At 38.6% G+C, this 22,809-nt stretch overlaps 1 protein-coding gene across 3 annotated transcripts in view; it reads right to left on the bottom strand.

The window, feature by feature from the left end:
• Positions 1-168: 168 nt before the first annotated feature.
• Positions 169-22,809, bottom strand: part of dhx38 (DEAH (Asp-Glu-Ala-His) box polypeptide 38) — a 133,655-nt gene continuing 111,014 nt past the window's right edge. For all 3 annotated transcript variants that reach the window (XM_072595991.1, XM_072595992.1, XM_072595990.1), the window contains exon 27: positions 169-2,580. In XM_072595991.1, coding sequence (XP_072452092.1) covers positions 2,496-2,580 — 85 coding nt within the window. In that variant the 3' untranslated portion in view covers positions 169-2,495. The remainder of the gene's footprint in view (positions 2,581-22,809) is intronic.

Genomic DNA, 22,809 nt, shown 5'->3' on the forward strand with positions numbered 1-22,809 from the left:
ATGGAGTCAGTGCAGGCAAATGGCAGTGACTTAGGTGATCAGCCATAATTTAATTAAATGGCAGAGCTGTCTCAATGGACACGAACGTTTCTGTGTCACACCAGTGGGTCACTTAATTAAACTCTTTTGAAGGACAACAAATGAATACTACAACACAATGACTTTGTTTACAATAAAACTCCACATTTATTAACAAATATGACCCTACATTGCCACAAATTCTGTTTTGAATGCAAGATCTCAGGTTTATATTACAACAAGACACTTTTATGTTTATTGAAGAACAGCTTGCAGAGACACAAAAAAAAATCCAGGTAATCCAGTGTAATAATTTAAAAATCCCATTCAAAAAGCAGCTGCCTCCCTGATTCCTGTCCTCCTTTATCATTGCTGCAATTAGGGTTCTCCATTTCTGAAACTGATATCTATCTAATACACATTGTCCATGGTAAACTAGTGCTGTTGCCACCTGTTCTGGCCATTGTTATTTCCACATCACTCTGGGCTTCTCCTCCTCCACCCCGTTTTCTAAAATCAGAATTTCTTTCCACAATTATTTCATTTTGGAGTACTTGTGCACCTGGTAGGCTTTAAATCAGTTGTTAAAACTCTAGTTTTAATTGGTCTACATGTTTTGAACCCTGTGACGCTCATAACAGCTGAAGCCAATTGCAGGAAAGTATCTGTATGCATGCAAGTAGAAGTTAACTGAAAAGGGATTCAAGAAATGAATAGTAGGAATTTGTAGAACAAATGTGAAAGAAATCATGGATATCCCTTTCTTTAATTGATTTGTGACACCTGTCATAAAGGACTGCACATTTTCATAAAATAGCTAAAAATACAGATCAGCTCATGTTGAAAGGTCAAGCTGGGTGAAACAATTGTAAAGCACAAAGGAACCTCAGCAAAAAATTACTGGACAGGTAAAGTAAACCCAATTTTCTATCCAGGATAACTGTGGAATTTAGAGTCCTGGTTAATGAAGAGTGAGTTTAGAGAAATGAGCATTTGGAAGAGGCTGAAACTCCTTTTAAAATGGAAAGAGTGTTTAAAAAAATCATTGGAATACAAATAATGTGTTAATCCCAGGTTGAAGTCTGAAGAAATTAAACACATTTCTGCATTTGTAGAAGGCACAGTACAGTTCAAATTTGGAGTTGACAAGAATACAAACAAAAACTCAAGAAACCTGTTTTCTTGCGTACACCCTGATGAATGTTGAAATGGATTCAAATAAAGCCATGCTTTGGAAAACATGAGGACCTGATGTTTTGAACCATGCAAGTCAAGCCTACTCATATCCCAATGTCTTATGGTCTGAAGACACATGAGTTGCACTGCATCACAAACCTCGCCCAGAGAAGGTCCATCCCCAAGTTGCACAGAATGGATAAACAGGCAAAAATTGCTGTTACTTCAATGTCACAAGCAGAAAATCAGTTCTATTTTGCCAATACAGCAGGAATTATTTTCTCCCTGATAAGGATTTCTCACCAAATACTAAGACTCAAAAGCCTGGCTGACTGGACAAATTCAATTTAAGAGCAGAAAAGAAAAAGAAACAACAATGCAAGGTTATTTTGACTAGTTAAACCTAACTTGACCCTCAAATAGCAAGGGACAGCATATTTCATCAATCTTGCTACTTATACATTATGATAACTCCAAAGGTCCCTGGAGAATTGGCACTGATATATCAGCCTGGTCAGATAATGCTCCTGTAAGATGTGGTATTTCACTGAAAAGACAAGAAATACAGGATTGCTCATTTCCCTTTGTATTGTCCTCTTTCATAATATGTGTTGAATTAACTCCCCAAAGCCTTAGAAAGCAGTTCTGCTTATTGTTTAGACAAGGCGTGGAGCTGTAGGAGATTCAGATGGACCAAAAGTACGGCTGAGTTAAAATTATTGTTATTCCACTTAAATACAGATGATTGTTTAAATCATTTTTTTTCTGAGGAATAAAGTTGCATAGCACTGTAAAATCAAAGTAAACAGATGTCCAGAACTGAAAAGAAATACAGAAAGTCTAAGTGTGAGAATGGGTTACATTTGAACACTGAAACAATTCTTGCATACAAAATAAAACTGACAAGAGATCACTGGAATGCACAGGTTATCCATACATCTTGTAAACATACACACACACACTCACACACACACACACACACACACACACACAATTAGCTGACTCAACGTTGAGGGCACATAGATCTATGGCAAAGCCAATAATGGCAGCATCAAAACTGCTGTCACGTGAACCTGTACACTATCCATAGTGATGACAAACTTGAATTTTTCAATCACTAATCACCTATGATGTAATGAAAAACTCAAGTGTTACATTATAAACCCAAATACTGCTATTCTCAGGCACTAGAAAAATGTAATTTTTTTTTAGTGGTAATATACAAATATAGATTTGAAGCCATTATATTTAAACATATTTTGTACAAAATTAAAAAACATAAAAACAAAATTGGATAACAATCAAAGTCCAAAACGTGCTGGGGTATGTCGTGGAGTCATTGGTGTTCCTGGGTCCCTGCGTCCAGGAGTATAAATCTTGACAGACCTAGAAATAAAAATACAAAGATTATTTCTTCATTTCAAATCAAAGGACATAGTAGAGAAAAAGATTGCAAGTTCAACATATCAAATCACCTTTAATTGCTAAGTTAAAATGTTTGTAATAGCCATACAGATGAATAGTTCTAAATGTAATTTTCTATTTTAGTTTATAACTCCTGTTCAAAGCATGTCAGATTTCTGTTTTCAACTATACTAAACTATCTTGTCCATCAAATGCTTGCAGTTGTTTATATTTTCCTGTCCAATTTTAATATGAGTAACTGGCATTAAATGGCTAAAATAAAACCAAAAAATAAAACCGATGGTCTGTAAATTTTGCTCAGATAACTGAATTCAAGTCACCAAACTTCTTCCAGGTTCCAAGGATAAAAGGATAAAACATGTATTAAGGACAAGAGTGTTTTTGCGTATTATCCATAGCATAATGATAAATACATTCTTTTGAAGACAAACTTATGGTTTTGTTACAGCTGATGAACAAAAGATATTTTTCTATCTAATGCATTATGAAGACCAAAAATATAACAACAACGGAAAACATCTTTGAAAGCTCAGCAGGGATCCATGCTGAAAATCCATAACTATTATCGATAAACAAATCACTAAACAGGCATGGCCATGAAGTAAAAAACATCCTACACAGAAATACCAGAGAAGCATCATTGGAAGGAAGATAAAATTTTAACTCAAAGTTCATGTTGCAATCAATGTGGATATGAATATGGGTATTTATAAAGGAAAAGTTGAGATTGGATATGCAAGTGAATAAGATTTTTAAAAACCAAATCATGCATAATTACAGTTTCAGGGAGAGTCACACTTCTGACATTGATGATGATCTGGGCCCAGGAAGTGGATTTGAAAGCAGTTCTAATCACTCGGGCCTGTACCTGTGGAGGAGCTAAGTAACCTGTTAATCTGGAAGGTCAGTCTCCAAAGCAACCAATCTGGCAGACAGATCATCCCAACTGATAGGCAACTTGGCCAATGATTGCTGTGAAAAGCAGCAAGCATTGGCCAAATAGGACACATTAAATTCCCTCTAATTTACCCATGTGCTGTGACTTGGGACTCACTGAGAACTGTTCTGTTGGGAGTTTTCTTCACTCCAGACCTGCCTGGAGGTCCGAGAGCATGGCTTCAGATGGTGTAGATAAATTTCAGGCTCTCTCTCCCCCAGATTCAGATTAGAAAATATGGACTCACACCTTGCAGATAGAAAGTAATGCAAAAGATTATTGGAAAATCTCCAACTTCTCTCTCTGACCACTAGGAAGACAACAACATTTATGGAGGAGGTCAATAACCTTCAGCTTGAAAATGCATTCTTCTCCTTCCCCATTGCTCCCATTGACACACCAGGAAACGAAAGGAAATCAATTTCATGTTCTATTCAGAAAACATTTTAATGGTATCAAGGAAACAGGAAATATGTTTGATATACAGGCCAGGTTTAAAAAAAAGAGGCACACACAGGATTTAGGGAGTAGATGTAGAACAATCACTCCTTCAAAATTGTTTCATGATTAAATACTGTCATGGCAGATCTGGTTGTGGTGCCATCGCCATCTTCCTGTCTGCAACGCACAACACAACCCTCAACTCCCTTGTCTATGGAGAATCTTGATGGGACCCATAGGATTGGTCCAACCATTCACTCCAGAAACTGGAGGAGTAGGGAGTCATATTCTTACAAAGACCATTTATGTATTTGAGTTAGAGAGAGAGAGAGAGGGAGAGAGAGAGCGAGCGAGCGCATATGGATATGAGAAAACAAGTGTGCACATATACATGAGAAAAAAAGAACATGTCTGAGTTGGTGTATTTCGCAAGAGAGAGAATAAGTGAGAACAGAAAGGAGGGATACTAGATTGAGAGTGTGATACTGAGAGACAGTACGAGACTGATCTTCGCACGATCAGGATAAGATCACATCTGGAGTGAAACACAGTTCAAGCTAACCTGAAGCCCAAAATCATGGTCCCACTATGAAACAGAATGACACCACAGAAAAATGTAGGCTCACTGGTTCATAACATAGGTTACTTTCAGACCAAAGGTAAATAAGAGAAATATTTTCAGATTACAAACTAAAAGACCAGCAAGAAATTTAGAAAAAAACAAATTAAAAATTAACATCTGTAACAAGTGTTGGTTGTTTGAGGAACTCCTGCTCAGAGTTGACGAGTTGGGGGGAAAAGAGTTACTTGATTCTTTCAGGAGGCAATCACACTCCATAGACTAACCATCTCAAATTTGGTCAGGGACAGGGACAGGAGGGAATGACTACAAGCAGTGTAGGGAGAGGAATCCAGGAGGTAATGCTGAAGGAGTCTCAGCCCTTGAGCTTGTCTAACAAGCTTGAAATTTTTGCTCTTGCAGGGACTGAAGGGGGATGAGCAAACTGACCGTAGCACCATGATACAGGGAGCCATTCAAGAGGTGGAAGAGAAAAGAAAATATAGTTGTAATTGGGGACAGTATAGTCAAAGGGGAATATGCACTTTTCCATGTAGCGAAGATTAAGGTCCCAAAGGCTGTGTTGCTTGCCGGGATCAGGATGTCTCTCTTGGCTGCAAAGGAATTTGGAGTTGAAGGGGATAGATTCAGTTGTCATAGTCCAAGTAGATACCAATAATATTGGGAAAAAAAGGTTTGGCTGAGGAAATATGAGCAATCCAGGGCTACATTAAAAAGTAGAAACAAAAAAGTGTAATTATCTCCAGATTACAACCTGTGTCATGAGCTAATAGGCATTGGGTCAACTAGATTAAAAAGGTAAACATATGGTTCAAAGATTTGGCTGGGACAAGTGGTTAAGTTGCTGGTTAGTGATGGCATTGATTGTTACAGGAAAATAAAAAAGGGACAATGTGTGAATGCCATATCATACCAAGAAACCATAAAAGTTCTTTTTTTATTTAGTCGTGGGACTTGGGCAGCACTGGCTGGCCAGCATTTATCACCTGTCCTTAGCTGCCCTGGAGAAAGTGTTGGTGAGCTGCCTTCTTGAACTGCTGCAGTCCACATGCTGTATGTTGACCCATAATACCCTGGAGAGAATTCCAGCAATAGTGAAGGAACAGTGATGTATTTCTAAGTCAGGATGGTGAGTGGCTTGGAGGGGAACTTGCAGGTGGTAGTATTCCTATCCTAATCCTTCTAGATAGAAGTGGTGTAGGTTTGGAAGGTGCTGTCTAAGGAACTTTGGTGAATTTCTCTATGGATCTTGTAAATAGTAGCAGCTTTGAGCACTCCACGTCAGTGGTGGAGGGAGTGGATGTAGCGCCAAATCAAGCAAGCTGCGTCACCCTAGGTGGTGTCAAATGTCTTGAGTGTTGTTGGAGCTGCACCCATACAGGCAAGTGGGGAGTCAGGAGGTGAGTTATTTGCCACAGTGTACCAAGTCTGTGACCTGCTCGTGTAGCCGCTGCGTTTATATGGACAGTCCAGTTGAATTTCTGGCCAACGGTGACCCCAAGGCTGTTGATAGTGGGGGAGTAAGTGATGGTAACACGATTGAATGGTAAGATATGGTGATTAGATTATCTGCTTTTGGAGATGGTCATTGCCTGGCAATTGTGTGGCATTAATGTTACTTGCCACTTGTCAGCCCGAGCCTGGATTTTGTCCACATCTTATTGCATTTAAATATTGACTGCTTCCAATATCTAATGTGTCATTAATGGTGCTGAACATTTTGCAATCATTGGTGAATATCTCCACTTTGACCTTCTGATGGAGGGAAGGTCACTGATGAAGCAGTTGAAGATAGTTGGGCCTAGGATACTACCCTGAGGAACTCCAGCAAAGAGGTCTAGGAGTGACATGGTGGCTCAGTGGCTAGCACTGCTCTATCACAGTGCCAGGGATCCAGGTTCAACTCCAAACTCAGGCAACTGTCTACGTGGAGTTTGCACATTTTCCCTGTGTCTGAATGGTTTTCTGCCAGGCGCTCTGATTTCCTCCCACAAGCCAAAGATGTGAAAGTTAGGTGGACCAGCCATGCTAAATTGTCTGTATCATTCAGGCAAGGTGGGTTAGCTAGAGTAAATGCAGGGTGATGGGGATAAGATAGGGGTCAGGGTCTGGATGGGATGTTCTCCACCAAAGATATATTTTTCTCCCCACCCCTATCAGCGTTCTGGATAGACTATTCCCTCCTTAACTCCCTCGTCAGGTCCACCCCCACCAGCCCACACCCCACTCCTGGCACCTTTCCCTGCCACCACAAGAAGTGCAAAACCTGCGCCCATACCACTCCCCTCACCTCTGTCTAAGGCTCCTAGAGATCCTTCCACATCCTTCAGAAATTTAACTGTACCTCTACCAATGTCATCCAATGCATCCATTGCACCCGGTGTGGTCTCCTTTACATTGGGGAGATAGGATACCTTCTTGCGGATCATTTCAGAGAACATCTCTGGGACACCCGCACCCATCAACCCAACCACCCTGTGGCTGAACACTGCAACTCCCCCTCCCACTCCGTCAAGGGCATGCATGTCCTGGGCCGTCTCCACTGCCAAAGCGTTACCACCCGACGCATGGAGGAAAAACGCCTCATATTCCGCCTTCGGATCCTGCAATCACACGGGATAAATGTGGATTTCAACAGCTTAATTTCCCCTCCCCCAACGTTATCCCAGTCGCAAGCCTCCGACTCGGCACTGCCCTCCAAACCTGTCCATCACTCCCCACTCTGACCTATCGCCTTCTCCCTCACCTTCATCCACCTTTTGCTTTCTCAGCTACCTTCCCCCAACCCAGCCCCCTCCCACTTATCTCTCAGCCCAAATCCACAAGCCTCATTCCTGAAGAAGGGCTTATGCCCGAAACATCGACTCTCCTGCTCCTCAGATGCTGCCTGCCCTGCTGCGCTTTTCCAGCAACACCTTCGACTCTGATCTCCAGCATCTGCAGTCTTCACTTTCTCCTGGGATGTTCTTCAGATGGTTGGTGTGGAGCTGATGGGCCAAACGGCCTCTTCTCAGACCATAGGGATTTTATGTCCTATAGCTGACATGACTGACCTTCAAAAACCATGACCGTCTTCCTATGTGTGAGGTATGATTCCAACCAGTAGAGTTTGCCCCTCCCCCCGATAATCATTGATTCCAGATTTGTAGTGTGTACAGAAGTGTTTGGAAACTCAATAATAGAGCAAACTTGAAAATCATGTATCTTAATGCACAAAGCCTCCGATATAAGGTAGGTGGACTGATAGTGCAAACTGAGGTCACAAGGACCTTGAACGAGATAAAGACAGGGAGGGCTTACGAGAGGGCTTATGTTATTAAAGTTTCCAGAACAACTAATAGGACAGAGTATGGAAAGGGTCAGGAATCTAATTTCAGGCACAGCAGGTAAGTGGACAACTATGAGAAGGGGGTGTGATCAGTGCAGGTGTTGTACTTAAATGCACACAGTATATGAAACAAAGTAAATGAGCTCATAGCACATAGGCAGGTATGGTGTTGTGGGCATCACAGAAACCTGGCTGCATGGGGATCAGAGCTGGGAACTAAATATCCAAGGACAGGCAGTTGAGCAGGGACAGGGTTCCCTTGTTAGAAATAAATGAAATTAAATCAATAGCAAGAAGTGATTAAAAGGTCAGAAGGCACAGATCAGTGTGGGTAGAGTCCAGCAATCACAACCGACTCCTGATGGGAGTTATATACAGGCCTCCTAGCATTAGTCAGAACGGAGGGCTAAAAGTAAATAGGGAGATAGATAAGGCATGTAAGAACACACTATTACAATAATCATGAGGAATTTCAATATGCAGGTGGACTGGGAAAATCAGGTTGGTCCCAAGTAAAGGAATTCATGGAATGTCAATGAGATGGTTCTTTGAAGTAGGTTGTGGTATAGCCCACTAGGCATTCTGGATTTAGTGATGTATAATGAAGCAAACTTCACTAAGGAGCTTGTGGTGAAGCAGCCCTCGGGGGCAGTGAACATAATATGATAGAATTCACCCTGCAGTTTGAGAGAGGGAGAAGACTGAATCAGATGTAATGGTATTACAATTGAGTAAAGGTAACTACAAAAACATGAGAAAGGATTTGGTTGAGGTTGACCAGAATGATGGCCTAGCAGGAAGACAGTGGAGCAGCAATGGCAGGAATTTCTGGGGGTAATTTTGGAGGCATAGCAGAAAATTGAGACCAAGGAAGAAAAAAAGTTTGTGAATGTGAGAGAGTGAGCATGTATTAATGTGACAGAGTAAGAGTGAAGAAATGAGATATATGAAATTGAGTGTGAGTATGAACAAGTGCCTATCTCTTTCTAACTGTACTTAAGTGGAAAAGCAAAAAAAAAGTTAGCTCTGCTGTATAGCACTTTTTAAAATTAAAAGTTGACAGTAAAAAGTAATAAATAAATTATTGCTCATTTTTTTTCTGAGCAGGATGTTTATGTTTCCTTCATATTTTTAATTTTTCCTGAAATTCACATTTCATGCCATACTAAATTAGATCTCAGGCAATTCCAGGTGGGTTTCCTGCTGACGGAGAATTGGAGGCTTAAAAGAAATCTGATTGCCAAAAGTGGTTATTTTGCAATGGAAATGGAAAATGTTGGAAATGATCAGCAGGTCTAGTGTCATCCATGCAGAAAGAGACAGAGGTCAGTGATCGTTTGTCAGACCGAGTGTAGATTGTGGAAAAGCATTGGCATTTTTCTCTCTCTGTTGCAGAAAATCTGTGACTTTTGATATTTTAAAATAGACTGTAAACACTCAGCAAGTGAGGCTGCATTTGTGGAAATAAACACAGTTAACATTTCTGATCAAGGTGACCTGAAAAAGTAAGGGCAGTGATAGGGTGAAGGGCAGTACAGCTTAAATAAAAAAATGTTTAATCATGCAAAAGCCCAAAAAAGTGTTAATGGGTATAATAAAGGAAAAAAAAAGGTGTCCAGGTGAAGTACAAATTGTACATAGCAGCCATCAGATTGCAATATGAATAGAAAAAGAGAGAAAACGAAACAAGACTAAGCCCCAGGAGAAAAATAGTAGAACAAGATGGAGACCCAAGTTATGATATCAAATTATTGAACTCATTGTTGAGTTAAGAAAGCTACAGAGTGCCAAAGTTGAAAGATAAGGTAATGCCCCTCAAGCTTGCATCTGGCTTTATCTGAACACAGTAGTAGGCCATGGATAGAAAGACCAGAGTGACAGCAAGGTAGAAATTTAAGTTAAAAATTGGCAGGAAGGTCCATGTTATAATTGAGCTCTGAATATAGGTGTTTTGCAAAATGACCACTTATTGTTGAAGAGACCATGTAATCAGCAGTGAATACAGTATATACTAAATTGAAAGTATAAGTGAATCTGTGTTTCACTTGGACGAGTTTTTGGAGTCTTAGATGGGGAGAAAGGAGGGGTTGTTGAGTGGTCATTAAGGAGAGAACAAGGCTTTGGAGCAAAGTTCCTCCTTCAGAATGCCATCAGAGTGCAAGGAAAGACAGATTTTGATAGTGGAATTATGATGGAGATAATGGAAATGATGAAGGATGATCTATCGAATATAGAGGCTGGTTGAGAAAAGACAAGGTGAACCCCATAATCCAAACCTGCAAAACGTATCATGTGCATTTCTTATTTAGAAATTCGTCAATTTAAAAAAGCATAAAGTGTACATTCCGATGCCAAGGTTTATTCTAGTGTCACCGTAAAGCACTCCCAGATTCACTGAGACAAGTGCGATATGCAAAGAAATATGCAATATTCATTCTGCCATGACAAAGTAATTGTAAATAAGCTACAGCTGCACTGGAGTAAAATACCTAATGTAGAGATAAACAATGACTGTTTTTTATTGTGAACTCATCCAATAGAATGGGCTCAGACATCTCAAGCTCAATACTGGACTGAAGCAGATGGAAGAGTCATCACACATTCCATCAGTGAATGCCGGAGGTAGATAGTTTATACAGGGAAAAGAATATTAATCAACAGCCACATAATCCATCCAAATAAGGCTATTAAGTGAATTTTATAAAGCTCATTAGCACCAGCATCATGTTTCACAATATTTGAATTCCACAGTTTTCAAGTTATTACATTGTAGTAAGAATACAGGAATGTTAATAATGTGTGACTGATAAACCACTCTATTGTTGCAATTAGAAATGAGTGTATTCAATCATTTTTTATAATTGGTTATAACTTTAAATGTTAATATTATATTGAGTTTAAAGATATTGCAATCAGTATATTTTTACTGTACTAACTATTGACCCAATTTATCTTACCAGAATACGATCTTATCTGGATTTGAGCCTCATTTTGTCAAAGTTGCTAGGTGTTTTCTGCAAATGGCACAATAACTGAAATAATAGCTACAAATTGCTGTCTAAAGTGTAAGTAGAAATTGTTTAATGAAATGATTCTGACCTGTTAACTAGAATTCACTTATTTAGTACCAATGACAAAACAACATTGAACAAATCACAATTATTGAGTATTTCTTTGTTGTTGATGTTATCATTCCATCAGCATGTTACTTGTATTATCACCAGTTAAATTTAGGGCAAGTCAAGTTTCAGTAAGAACTAGATAAAGAAATGGCCAAAATTTAGAATCTCATCCTGAAGGGAAAGATTATGGATTACAAAAAGTAATCTCTGTTCTGGAGGCTTAACATGTAAATTCACCATGTGTAATGGTATATAGCTGTGATGACCAGAATGTACCACGGTACAATCCCCACTCCATGATAGGTTAACTAATTTCAGCAAGGCTGACAGTGGGGACAATTGACTTCTACCACCCTATGTTAAAGTAGGAAGGAGATGGACAAAAAAAAGCCTATGATTTTATCCCTGGTTTCATCTGAGCAACACTCCACCTTCTTCTCTCATACAAGTGTATGGATGTAGATGTTAAGCAATAACAGGACCAAATTCACTTTTATAATTCTACTGGTCAATCCAGATACTGAGCTCCCATATGAAACACAGTCATTTAGCTGACCAATCAAATTACTGCCACTACCACTGAAACTGGACAAGTATTTGATTCACGAAGAACAGAAGAAAAACAGAAACTTTAGAAATGGGAATTGGAAATAGTAATATTCTTAATAATCCTACCTAGGATGGTAGATTTGATGCTTATAAGTCCATAAGTAAAAAGAACATTGAAAATGTGAAAAGACATCTCACCAAAGGTTATATTGTCAAATACAGGTAAATGAAACAAGAGATAGATAGATATTCATAAATTCCATTAACTGTAGAAAACATTACATCATGTTTTATGTAACTATTACAGCACTGCACTTTTAGGTCAGGTATTGGAAACTTCTGTGCAATCATAAAAACAAAGTGATTACCCAACTCAAAGCGGAAACAAAAACACAAATTGCTGGAAAAACTCCGGTCTAGCAGCACCTGCGCAGAAAAAGCAGAATTAACATTTCGGGTCCACTGACCCTTCTTCAGATAAGATGATTTGGTTGGTTGTAATGCTGATAGCAAAAACAAAGTGTATCATAATTCCTCACAAAATCCTGAAAATAGGAAATGGATTGCGGGTGGAATTTACCATCGAACAGGATTTACCCTCTTGATAATTATGTAACTCATGGATGGAAAGGAACATTTGTTATTCTTTTGCATCACAATATTTTCCATATTAAGAAAAATCAGTGTTCCACTAATCTACAAAAAGTACCTCTCTAAATGCTCTTCACCATAAAATCCAACATCCACTTTATTCATAATAGACACATACACAGCATGTTCAAATTTCTTTATATTATCCTGCAATAGAAAACAGGAAGTAATTTGAAATGAAAGTAAGGAAGCAAAACAAAAAGTAGCATGAAAAATAGCAATGCCTGTTTTGAAAAGCCTAAGATAGATCCAAATTAAATTATGCTCTTTTAAAATTAAATTCCCACAAAGACGACAACAAAAGCCTTGCTTTTCTCTGAGCTGAATGTCAGTCACAAATCATAAAAAAGGACATGCAACTAAACAATGTAATCTCTTTTAACATCTTGAACAAGAAAACTCCAGATCCCTCATAAATTATCAGCCACTGCTGTATTTTCTGTATTACAGCTAAGTAAATGAAAAGTGGAAAAACTGAAACAGATTCATATCTAATTTTCAATTGCTTACATTTATTAACCGACGACTTGGAATAATTTGTCTTACAGTTTACTACCATTGCAAATCACATTTTGTCAGCACTTGTACAATGTCCTACAAATGCATTTTGTTTGATTTTCCATTTTAGTATCTCCGGTAGTCCCTTATTATAAGTCTAGCATTCATTTCAAACATAGAGGTGAAATATTTCTGCAAAACACATATCGTTTGTGAGAATTTTCTGTTGGTGAATGTTAACAAATGAATAAATTTAGCAGTGACTCAGTTCTACCGTTCACATGCACAGTCTGCACATTCTTAATCTATCATAATTTGATATCACATCAGTGACCCCTACAGGTGACCTTGCCAGTTCTTTCACTGAAAACTAGTTCAAAAAGGGACTGCAGTGTTTTATATTCCATATTTGGTGACTACAGGAACAGAGAATATTGCCCTTATCTCTCTAGCCCAGAAATGGCAGAGTATTATTTCATTCACTGGAGAAAGAGAGGGGAGAGAGGGGAGAGGGATTGAATTAAAAAATCTGTCAGAGCCAAGATGAAAGTCACTGGAACAATTGTCTTCTCCTGGAAAAAGCCAGACAAATCCCCCAGCAATCTACGTGCTAGATGGTTATTGTTTCTATTCAATTTTGTAAAGCTGAAAGGCCGCTGCTTGCTCTGAGTTATATCAGAGACAGCAACTACTGATGGCTGCCTGATAACCGAAGACAGCTGAGGCACAATATTACATGAAAAATGTTCTCAAATCCCTGATGTTTTTCAGGTCTGCAAATTAACAGCAGCTCTGTCTCAAGGACGACACAAAGTGTAATCACAATCCTTAAAGAATGACATTAAAGAAAAAATATAGAGATTAATGTTATGTAAATATATTAAACTGTGTCAAAACCAAACTTCAAATATCAACTCTACATACATAAGTAATTATATTTTGTTTTACATCTTGTATTCTGAATTAATGTTTTCCATAATGGTCATGACTGAGATGCTCAGAACAGATAAGTATAACATAAGACTGAATCAAAGCATTAATAAATATTTCTTGAAAAAAAATCAACAATTTTAATTTTGCCTCAATTTTCTCATATCTAAATTGGTAACAACTAAATTTCTTCTTCTAGATACTTAAGCATCAATTATAATCAATCTTAGTGTAACAGAAGGTGTAGATGAAGCCACTGAACTCATGCCCCACAGAGCAATTCAGTCAGTCCCACTCACTCACTCTACTCCCACGGCCCTGCAGGCTTATTTCTTTCAAGTGACTATCTAATTTCCTTGTGAAATTATTAACTGTTTCTACATCAACTATCATGGCAGCATTGAGATATTGAGATTCTGCATAAAATGTTCCTTCCTCAAATTGTCCGTGTTTCTTGCCAAAGTCTTAAGACAAGCAGGATGCTGGAAGAACGCAGGAAAACAGGCAGCACCAGGAGGTGGAGAAGTCAACATTTCGGGTATAACCTTTCTTCATGAATGAGTAAAGTTTTAAAAGTACCCCTTATTCCTTGTACAATCAGCCAGTGGGAATAGTTTTTCTTTGTCTATGAGATACAAGCCTGTCATAATCGTTTATATCTCTGTGAAATCTTACCTCAATCTCCTTGCACCCTTTCCAACCTAAATTATTACTAAACGCCCACCATGTCGTCCCTGAAATCAGTCTGGTGAATTTCCTTTTCATGTTCAAGGACATTCAAACATTCTTAAACTGTGGTGACCAGCATCAGGTGCAATATTCTATTTGGATCTATCTTAGATTTTATATAGGCAACACTATCTCACTCACATGGAGAGAAAACAATGCATTATTCTATACTACTGATAGCCAGAGAATGGAAAAATGCATGATACCCTCATGATTTAACAATTTTTTTTGTCTTCCATGTAACTCAATTCTACAATTTAAGCATCTCACAACTATTAAAATTGTTCATACTTGTAAACAGGAGTCAAAGAAGGAAGGAAAAGCACAAAAACAAATTTTTGAATACAAAAGAATATGTTTTTCGCAAAATTTATCGGTTCTGAGTTTTCCAGATTTGTAGAATATTAATATTGCAGTGAATGAAATATTATTGAAACCTAGAACGGTCTTGAGTTCAATCCTCTTAACTTTAAAAAGAACTACAATTTCAGATTTTATTTTTTAAAATTTTCGTAAACATAAACAATGATTTGATAAGTAAGAGAAAATGGGTGCAAGAACTTGGTTATTTGGAGCTTCCAAACTGTGGGTCACAACATGGGCAGCTGAGGTCACCAGCAATGGCAGCTCTGAAACAAAGCCTCAGAGAATCTTAGTGTAATGTTGATATTTTAAGTACTCAGAAAAATTCGAACCAATTTAACTTGCACTAAAACACATTCTTATAAATCTGACTCAACCATCGGTCTTACAATCAGCTGCAGGACAATTAAAAACTGTATGTTTTTTAAAATTTTGGACATTATCTAATGTAATCAGCACTGAGACCAATCACTAACAATAGATTCTGAATCTTTCAACAACAGGTGAAATGTGCCCGTAACTCCATGGTTGAACATCTGGCCTTAACAACAGATTCCTGATGAAAGGTTTGAAACATTGATTCTCCTGCTCCTCAGTTGCTGCCTAACCTGCTGTGCTTTTCCAGCACCACACTCTCGATTCTAATCGCCAGCATCTGCAGTCCTCACTTTTGCCTCAACAACTGTCCCTCTGCCCCCACTCCATTGCCCAATTTTCACTCTGGAATGGTATTAAGTATGAAGGCTTAAAATGGGGATAAAGGCGAAAGGGGTTTTGGGAAGCATGAACTACAGTCAGTTTAAGATCATGAATTGGTAAAATCATAAGGTTTTACAAAAATAATCATGGCAAAAACAATAATCAACAGGCACTTGGAGAGGATGGAGTTGATTAAGGGCTGACAGCATGGATTTGTAAAAAGTAGATCATACTCGAATAATCTAACTGAAACTGTTTTATGAAGTAACAGTAGGTTGATGAATAGACTGCTATGGATGTACATGGATTTTAAGAAAGCATTTTCTCCAAAAAAAGCTGAGTTTAAAAAAAGTTAAGGCTTATGGAATAGCAGGGGTCAGTGTCAGTGATAAAAATCATTCAGGGCAGAAAACAGTGAGTCATAGTAAATTGTTGACTTTCATCTACAGAATGATAAACATTATGTGTTCCAAGGATCAATGCCAGGAACATACATTTTATTTACATTAAAGAAACACACAGGAGTTAGCAGACCGGTAAAACAACTGGCAGTTGAAATGTTGTACAGAGAAGAGTACGGTAATGTCTTTTTGGCAGAAGAAAAAGTGATAATCAACACAGACTCGATGGTTTAGTTCTAAAGAGTGAAGGAAGGGCAGAAGGAACTGGGTGCTTACATGCATGCATCTTTGAAGGTGACACAACATATTGAGAGACTAATTAGTAGAGCACGTTGGATCTTGAATTTTATAAATAAAAGCAGGGAGGTTATGCTGAACCTTCATAAAGTTCTGGTGAGGCCACAACCAGAGAATGGCATCTAATTCTAGTCACTACAATTTACAAAGATTGTGACCATTCTTGAGAGAATGGGGAGATTTACCAGATCGTTTCCAGGGATAAGGGATTTTAGCTACAAGATTAGATTTGAGTAAAAGAGATTAAAAGGGAAATTGAATAGACGTGTTTAAGCTTATCAGGTACTCTGGCAGCATCTGTGGAGAGAAAGCAGAGTTAACATGTTCAAGTCCAGTGATTCTTCGTCAGACCCTTCTGAGTTTTTCAAGCAACTTCTGATTTTGTCTCAGATCTTCAGCATTTGCAGTTCTTTGTTTTATTTTTGACAGGATTAAATAAGACAACCAACAAAAGCTATTCTTTGAATGAAAAGCCTTTAGTTGATGATATGGAGACGAAGGAACAATAGATTTAAGATCCTGAGGAGGTAATGGCCTGGTGATATTATCGTTAGACTATTAATCCAGAGACGAAGGGTGTGGTGTTGGCAAAGCACAGCCAGTCAGGCAGTGTCCGAGGAGCAGGAAAATCGATGATTTGAGCACAAGCTCTTCATCAGGAGACCCTTAATCCAAAGACCCTGTTAATATTCTGGGAACACACCATGGGTGCCATGTCGCCACAGCAGATGATGGAATTTGAATTCAATAATAATCTGGAATTAAGAGTGTAATGATTACCGTTGCAAAATCTGGCGGTTCACTAAATGTCCTTTAAAGCAAGAAACTGCCATCCTTACCTGGTCTGGCCTATATGTGACTCCAGACCCATAGCAGTGTGATTGACTCTTAACAACTGGGGACAAGTTAAGAAATGCTAGCCCAGCCAGCGACACTAAGATCCAGAGAATTAATTGGGGGCGTAGGTGGTCGTGACAGTTGAGAGGAAGGATGGACACAGACATGACCAATGATTCCAAAACGGAAAATGGATAAGTACTTGAAGAAACCCTTTTCAACTTATTCAAATGATGTGGACAAAGAGACCAAATGTATGGTAGCTGAATTTGCTGATGACACAAAGATTGCTAGGAAAGTGAGTTGTGAAGAGGATTAAGGAAGCCTGCAAAGGTGTATGGATAGGTGGAGTGACAAAAGATCTTGCACATGGCATACATTGTGAGAAAATGTGAAATTATCCATTTTGGCAGAAAGAATAAATAAGAATTATCTAAGTGGTGAGAACTTGCATAGCTCAAATGCAGAGATCTGGGTGTCCTTGCATATAGAACATAGAACAATACTGCACAGAACAGGCCCTTCGGCCCACTATGTTGTGCCGAATATTTGTCGTACCTTAAGCACCTATCCAATTGCCGCTTAAAGGTCACCAATGATTCTGACTCTGCCACTCCCACAGGCAGTGCATTCCATGCCCCCACCACTCTCTGGGTAAAGAACCTACCCCTGACATCCCCCATATACCTTCCATCCTTCACTTTAAATTTATGTCCCCTTGTAACACTCTGTTGTACCCGGGGAAAAAGTCTCTGACTGTCTACTCTATCTATTCCCCTGATCATCTTATAAACCTCGATGAAGTCACCCCTCATCCTTCGCTGTTCCAATGAGAAAAGGCCTAGCACTCTCAACCTATCCTGATACGACCTATTCTCCATTCCAGGCAACATCCTGGTAAATCTCCTCTGCACCCTCTCTAAAGCTTCCACATCTTGCCTAAAGTGAGGTGACCAGAACTACACACAGTACTCCAAATGTGGCCTTACCAAGGTCCTGTACAGCTGCAACATCACCTCACGACTCTTGAATTCAATCCCTCTGCTAATGAAAGCTAATACACTATAGGCCTTCTTACAAGCTCTATCCATCTGAGTGGCAACTTTCAAAGATCTATGAACATAGGCCGCAAGATCCCTCTGCTCCTCCACCTCACTAAGAACCCTACCGTTAACCCTGTATTCTGCATTTTTATTTGTCCTTCCAAAATGGACAACCTCACACTTGACAGGATTGAACTCCATCTGCCACTCCTCAGCCCAGCTCTGCATCATATATAAGTCCCTTTGCAGCCCTCCTCACTATCCACAACTCCACCAATCTTCGTATCATCTGCAAATTTACTGACCCACCCTTCGACTCCCTCTTCCAAGTCATTAATAAAAATTACAAACAGCAGAGGACCCAGAACTGATTCCTGCGGAATTCCACTTGTAACCGGGCTCCAGGCTGAATATTTACCATCTACCACCACTCTCTAACTTCGACTGGTTAGCCAGTTCTCTATCCAACTGGCCAAACTTCCCACTATCCCATGCCTCCTGACTTTCTGCATAAGCCTACCATGGGGAACCTTATCAAATGCCTTACTAAAATCCATGTACACTACATCCACTGCTCTACCCTCATCCACATGCTTGGTCACCTCCTCAAAGAATTCAATAAGACTTGTAAGGCAAGACCTACCCCTCACAAATGCGTACTGGCTGTCCCTAATCAAGCAGTGTCTTTCCAGATACTCATATATCCTATCCCTCAGTACCCTTTCCATTACTTTGCCTACTACCGAAGAAAGACTAACTGGCCTGTAATTCCCGGGGATATCCCTATTCCCTTTTTTGAACAGGGGCACAACATTCGCCACTCTCCAATCCCCTGGTACCACCCCATTGACAGTGAAGACGAAAAGATCATTGCCAACAGCTCTGCAATTTCCTCTCTTGCTTCCCACATAATCCTAGGATATATCCTGTCAGGTCCGGGGGACTTGTCTATCCTCAAGTTTTTCAAAATGCTCAACACATCTTCCTTCCTAACAACTATCTCCTCTAGCTTACCAGTCCGTTTCATACTCTCCTCTTCAACAATATGGTCCCTCTCATTTGTAAATACTGAAGAAAAGTACTCATTCAAGACCTCTCCTATCTCTTCCGACTCAATACATAGTCTCCCACTACTGTCCTTGATCGGACCTACCTATGAATCGCAGAAGATTAGTATGGAGGTACAGAAAGTAATCAGGAAAGTTAAAAAAATGTGATGGTTTAATGTGAGGAGAATTGAATACAACAGTAGGGAAGTTATGCTTCAGTCATGCATGGCATTGGTGAGAACACATGTGGAGTACTGTTCACTGTGTTTCCAGAAGGATGTCAATGCGTTGGAAAGTTTACGAGACTAATATCTGGAATAAGCATATTGTCTTTTGAAGAAAGACTAGGCCAACATCCACTGGAGTTTAGAACCGTCATAGAGTCATACAGCATGGAAACAGATGCTTCAGTCCAACTCGTCCTTGCCGACAAAATTTCCCAAACTAAACTAGCCCTGTTTGCATGTGTTTGGCCCAACCTTTCCTAGTCATGTATCTGTCCAAATGTCGGAGGTGATTTAATTGAAACATACAAGACCCTGATGGACTTAACAGAATGGATTAAACATAAGGGGTTACCCACTGTTTTTGCTCTCAGAGGGTTGTGTTTCTTTGGAATTCCCTTCCTCAAAAGGCAGAATGTTGAAATAATTTTAAGACAGAGGTGGACATATTCTTGATTACCAAGGGGATGAACGATTACTGAGGATATGGGATTAGTTGATTGCTGTACAGGGAACCAGAATGGATGCAGGCCAAATGGTTGCCTTCCATACTGTAAGTCTAATGCAGTACTAATGATTACACAAAACAATGTTCAGAAAATAGTTGAAATTTCTCAGCCTCTAAGCTATTTCCATAACATACTTAGAGGTATTCACAAAAGGAGCTTCATCTATCAAATTCCAAATTTTACTAATAAATTTGTCTCAATATATTTTGGAAAATGACCAAATACATTTCTCCTTCAACCTTTCCTAAATCTGATCCTGATTGTCTCTCCCAATTAGTCTATACAAATATTACTTTCACCTATTAGTTTAAAGGAATCAATGATCAGGATATTAAACAGTATAAAATTCTGGTTAACTGTTTTTGAACTTAATAATACCACCCCCTCTCAAAAAAGCTGCTTTTAAAAATCTAAAAATCCTGGTTTATAAGGCAGGTTGGGGGTTGGGTGAGGTCAAGGTAACTTACAACTAAATTCATTTCAAGAAATTTCAAACATATCACATACATGCTACTGCACATTTCTGATATCAAAATGAAGGTTAGGCTCTTTGTTTCCTCCCAAAAACATTGAGATTTAGAATTCTGTATAACAGACAGCACTTACAAATTTTGTGTGAATTGTGAAGGGAGTTTTGTGTTCTGGATTTGAGCCCACTGGGAGTTGCCTTGCACTGCTCTAACTCATTTCATTCTAAGCAGTAACCCAAGTAAAATTCAGCTAGATTCCAATTCAGATCCAGGTGATTGGACAATGCTGTAATAGATACATAACTCATCCATAATGCATTGGAAGTATTATAGTAGTGAGTAAAGATAACAAAGCCATTGCCAAAACAAAAAAACAACAAGAAAACAAATACTATATAACACAATCAAACTTGCCCTCTGTGAATTGTGTGGAATATTTATAAAATCTCCTTACAATATCAACTGTGGAAAATGCTGAAACTCAGTAATGATCAAGTAATTACTTACATTGTTAGATTTATATTACAGAATGCATAATTTAAATTAATCAGGATACTGTCACATTAAATGCGAGATATACAATCTGTTCACCTGACAATTACACCATTTGCATTTGAATATAGGATCACTGAAACAACGGAAAACACTATTTTAACTATCTTTATTCCAAATGAGAAATACCAATCAACATTTATGTTGGTACTGAAATGTCTGAAGTATTTTGGCTTACAGAAATACAGTTCCAAAAATGCAGATAAATTATTCGCTTAATTAGTCTGTATACTGAACTACTAATATTGATTTAGTGTCTTTTTTAATCAGAAAATATATTATACAAATCCCTGTATTTAGTTGCCATATTAGGGTCACAGCCAGTTCACATGCACATTAAAAAGGATTATCATCTGTCCTTAATTTCAAAACAAGGGCATAATGTACACAACGTTTTAGCTTCTTTTGCTTCGAGTGCAAGGACAGATTAATGATAGATTAATGTCATTTAAGTCTCTATTCAATGCTCATTAAAAAAAATTAATTTAATTCCATATCAATGCAAGACATTAGTGCCAAAGTATAGAAAAACAGTAGTGCTGAATTCAAGCACACACCTTAGAAAGATCAAGGGCTGCAAAGCAGAGTTTGACCTCAATTTGATTAGCAATGCATTAAGTATACAAAAAAATTCTCAGGGCAGCACAATGGCGAAGTGTTCCAATGTGCTGCACCATCAATGCAGAAGATGTGGTCCAGAGGAAATGAGAAAAAGTAATGGAAGGGTCAATGGTTATGTGCTTATTCACATACTAGGGATCTTTAAAGAGAATTAGTTTTGTTGCTTATTGATGGAAAATAATGATAACGCACAAAGGTTTATTTAATAAAATGAAAAGAAAAGGGGGAGAAAATCAAAAAATGACAAATTCATAATTGGCAAGTATCTATTCTTGAATGGAACATTACAAGCTCATTAATATTAGTAACACTTCTAAATAAGGATGAAAATATTACTGCTGCAGTTTAAATAACTTAGCCATTTCTTTAGTTTGGTTACTGTGATTCCTTTTTGCTTTTAGGTTCACATTTCAATGACAGTTTCTGTTTTAGCAGACTAAGGCATTGCTATATTTGCAAAATCTTTTCTGTATCTGCATACCTATAAAACTATTGATCAAGGGCAATCTTAATAATTCTTTAGATTTCTCCATCCACGGGAATTTGGGGAGTGTCCCACATGGTGAAATGCTTATCAAGTTTGTATCCATTTGTCATGATTTTTACTTAATAGAATATTAATTTTATAGATCTGCAGATACAGTCATGGAGTCATAGAGATGTTCAGCATGAAAACAGACCCTTCAGTCCAACCCATCCATGCCGACCAGATATCCCAACACAATCTAGTCCCACCTGCCAGCTCCCAGCCCATATCCCTCCAAACCCTTTCTATTCATATACCCATCCAAATGCCTCTTAAATGTTGCAATTGTACCAGCCTCCACCACTTTCTCTGGCAGCTCATTTCATACACATACCACCTTCTGTGTGAAAAAGTTGCCCCGTAGGTCTCTTTTATATCTTTCCCCTCTCACCCTAAACCTATGCCCTCACGCTCTGGACTCCCCGGCCCCAGGGAAAAGACTTTGTCGATTTATCCTATCCATGACCCTCATAGTTTTGTAAACCTCTATAAGGTCACCCCTCAGCCTCCGATGCTCCAGGGAAAAAAGTCCCAGCCTGTTCAGCCTCTCCCCATAGCTCAAATCCTCCAACCCTGGCAACATCCTACAGAAAAGATTTTGCAAATATAGCAGTGCCTTAGTTTGAGAATATTTGTAACGGGTTTAAAGGAAATTTCACCTCAATAATTAAGTTTTCTGCCCTTTTTATGAATATAACAAACACAATGTCTGCATTATTTTTCTGAATAAACAGCAAGACTATTATAATTCTACAAGGATATATTTCTTTGTCCAAGACTGAGAAAAGAAGACGACAATTCACTTATATGAAACATCATTTAATGGCTGGCAAG

This window comes from Chiloscyllium punctatum, chromosome 26, assembly GCF_047496795.1.
Source record: "Chiloscyllium punctatum isolate Juve2018m chromosome 26, sChiPun1.3, whole genome shotgun sequence".
Taxonomy (NCBI): domain Eukaryota; kingdom Metazoa; phylum Chordata; class Chondrichthyes; order Orectolobiformes; family Hemiscylliidae; genus Chiloscyllium; species Chiloscyllium punctatum.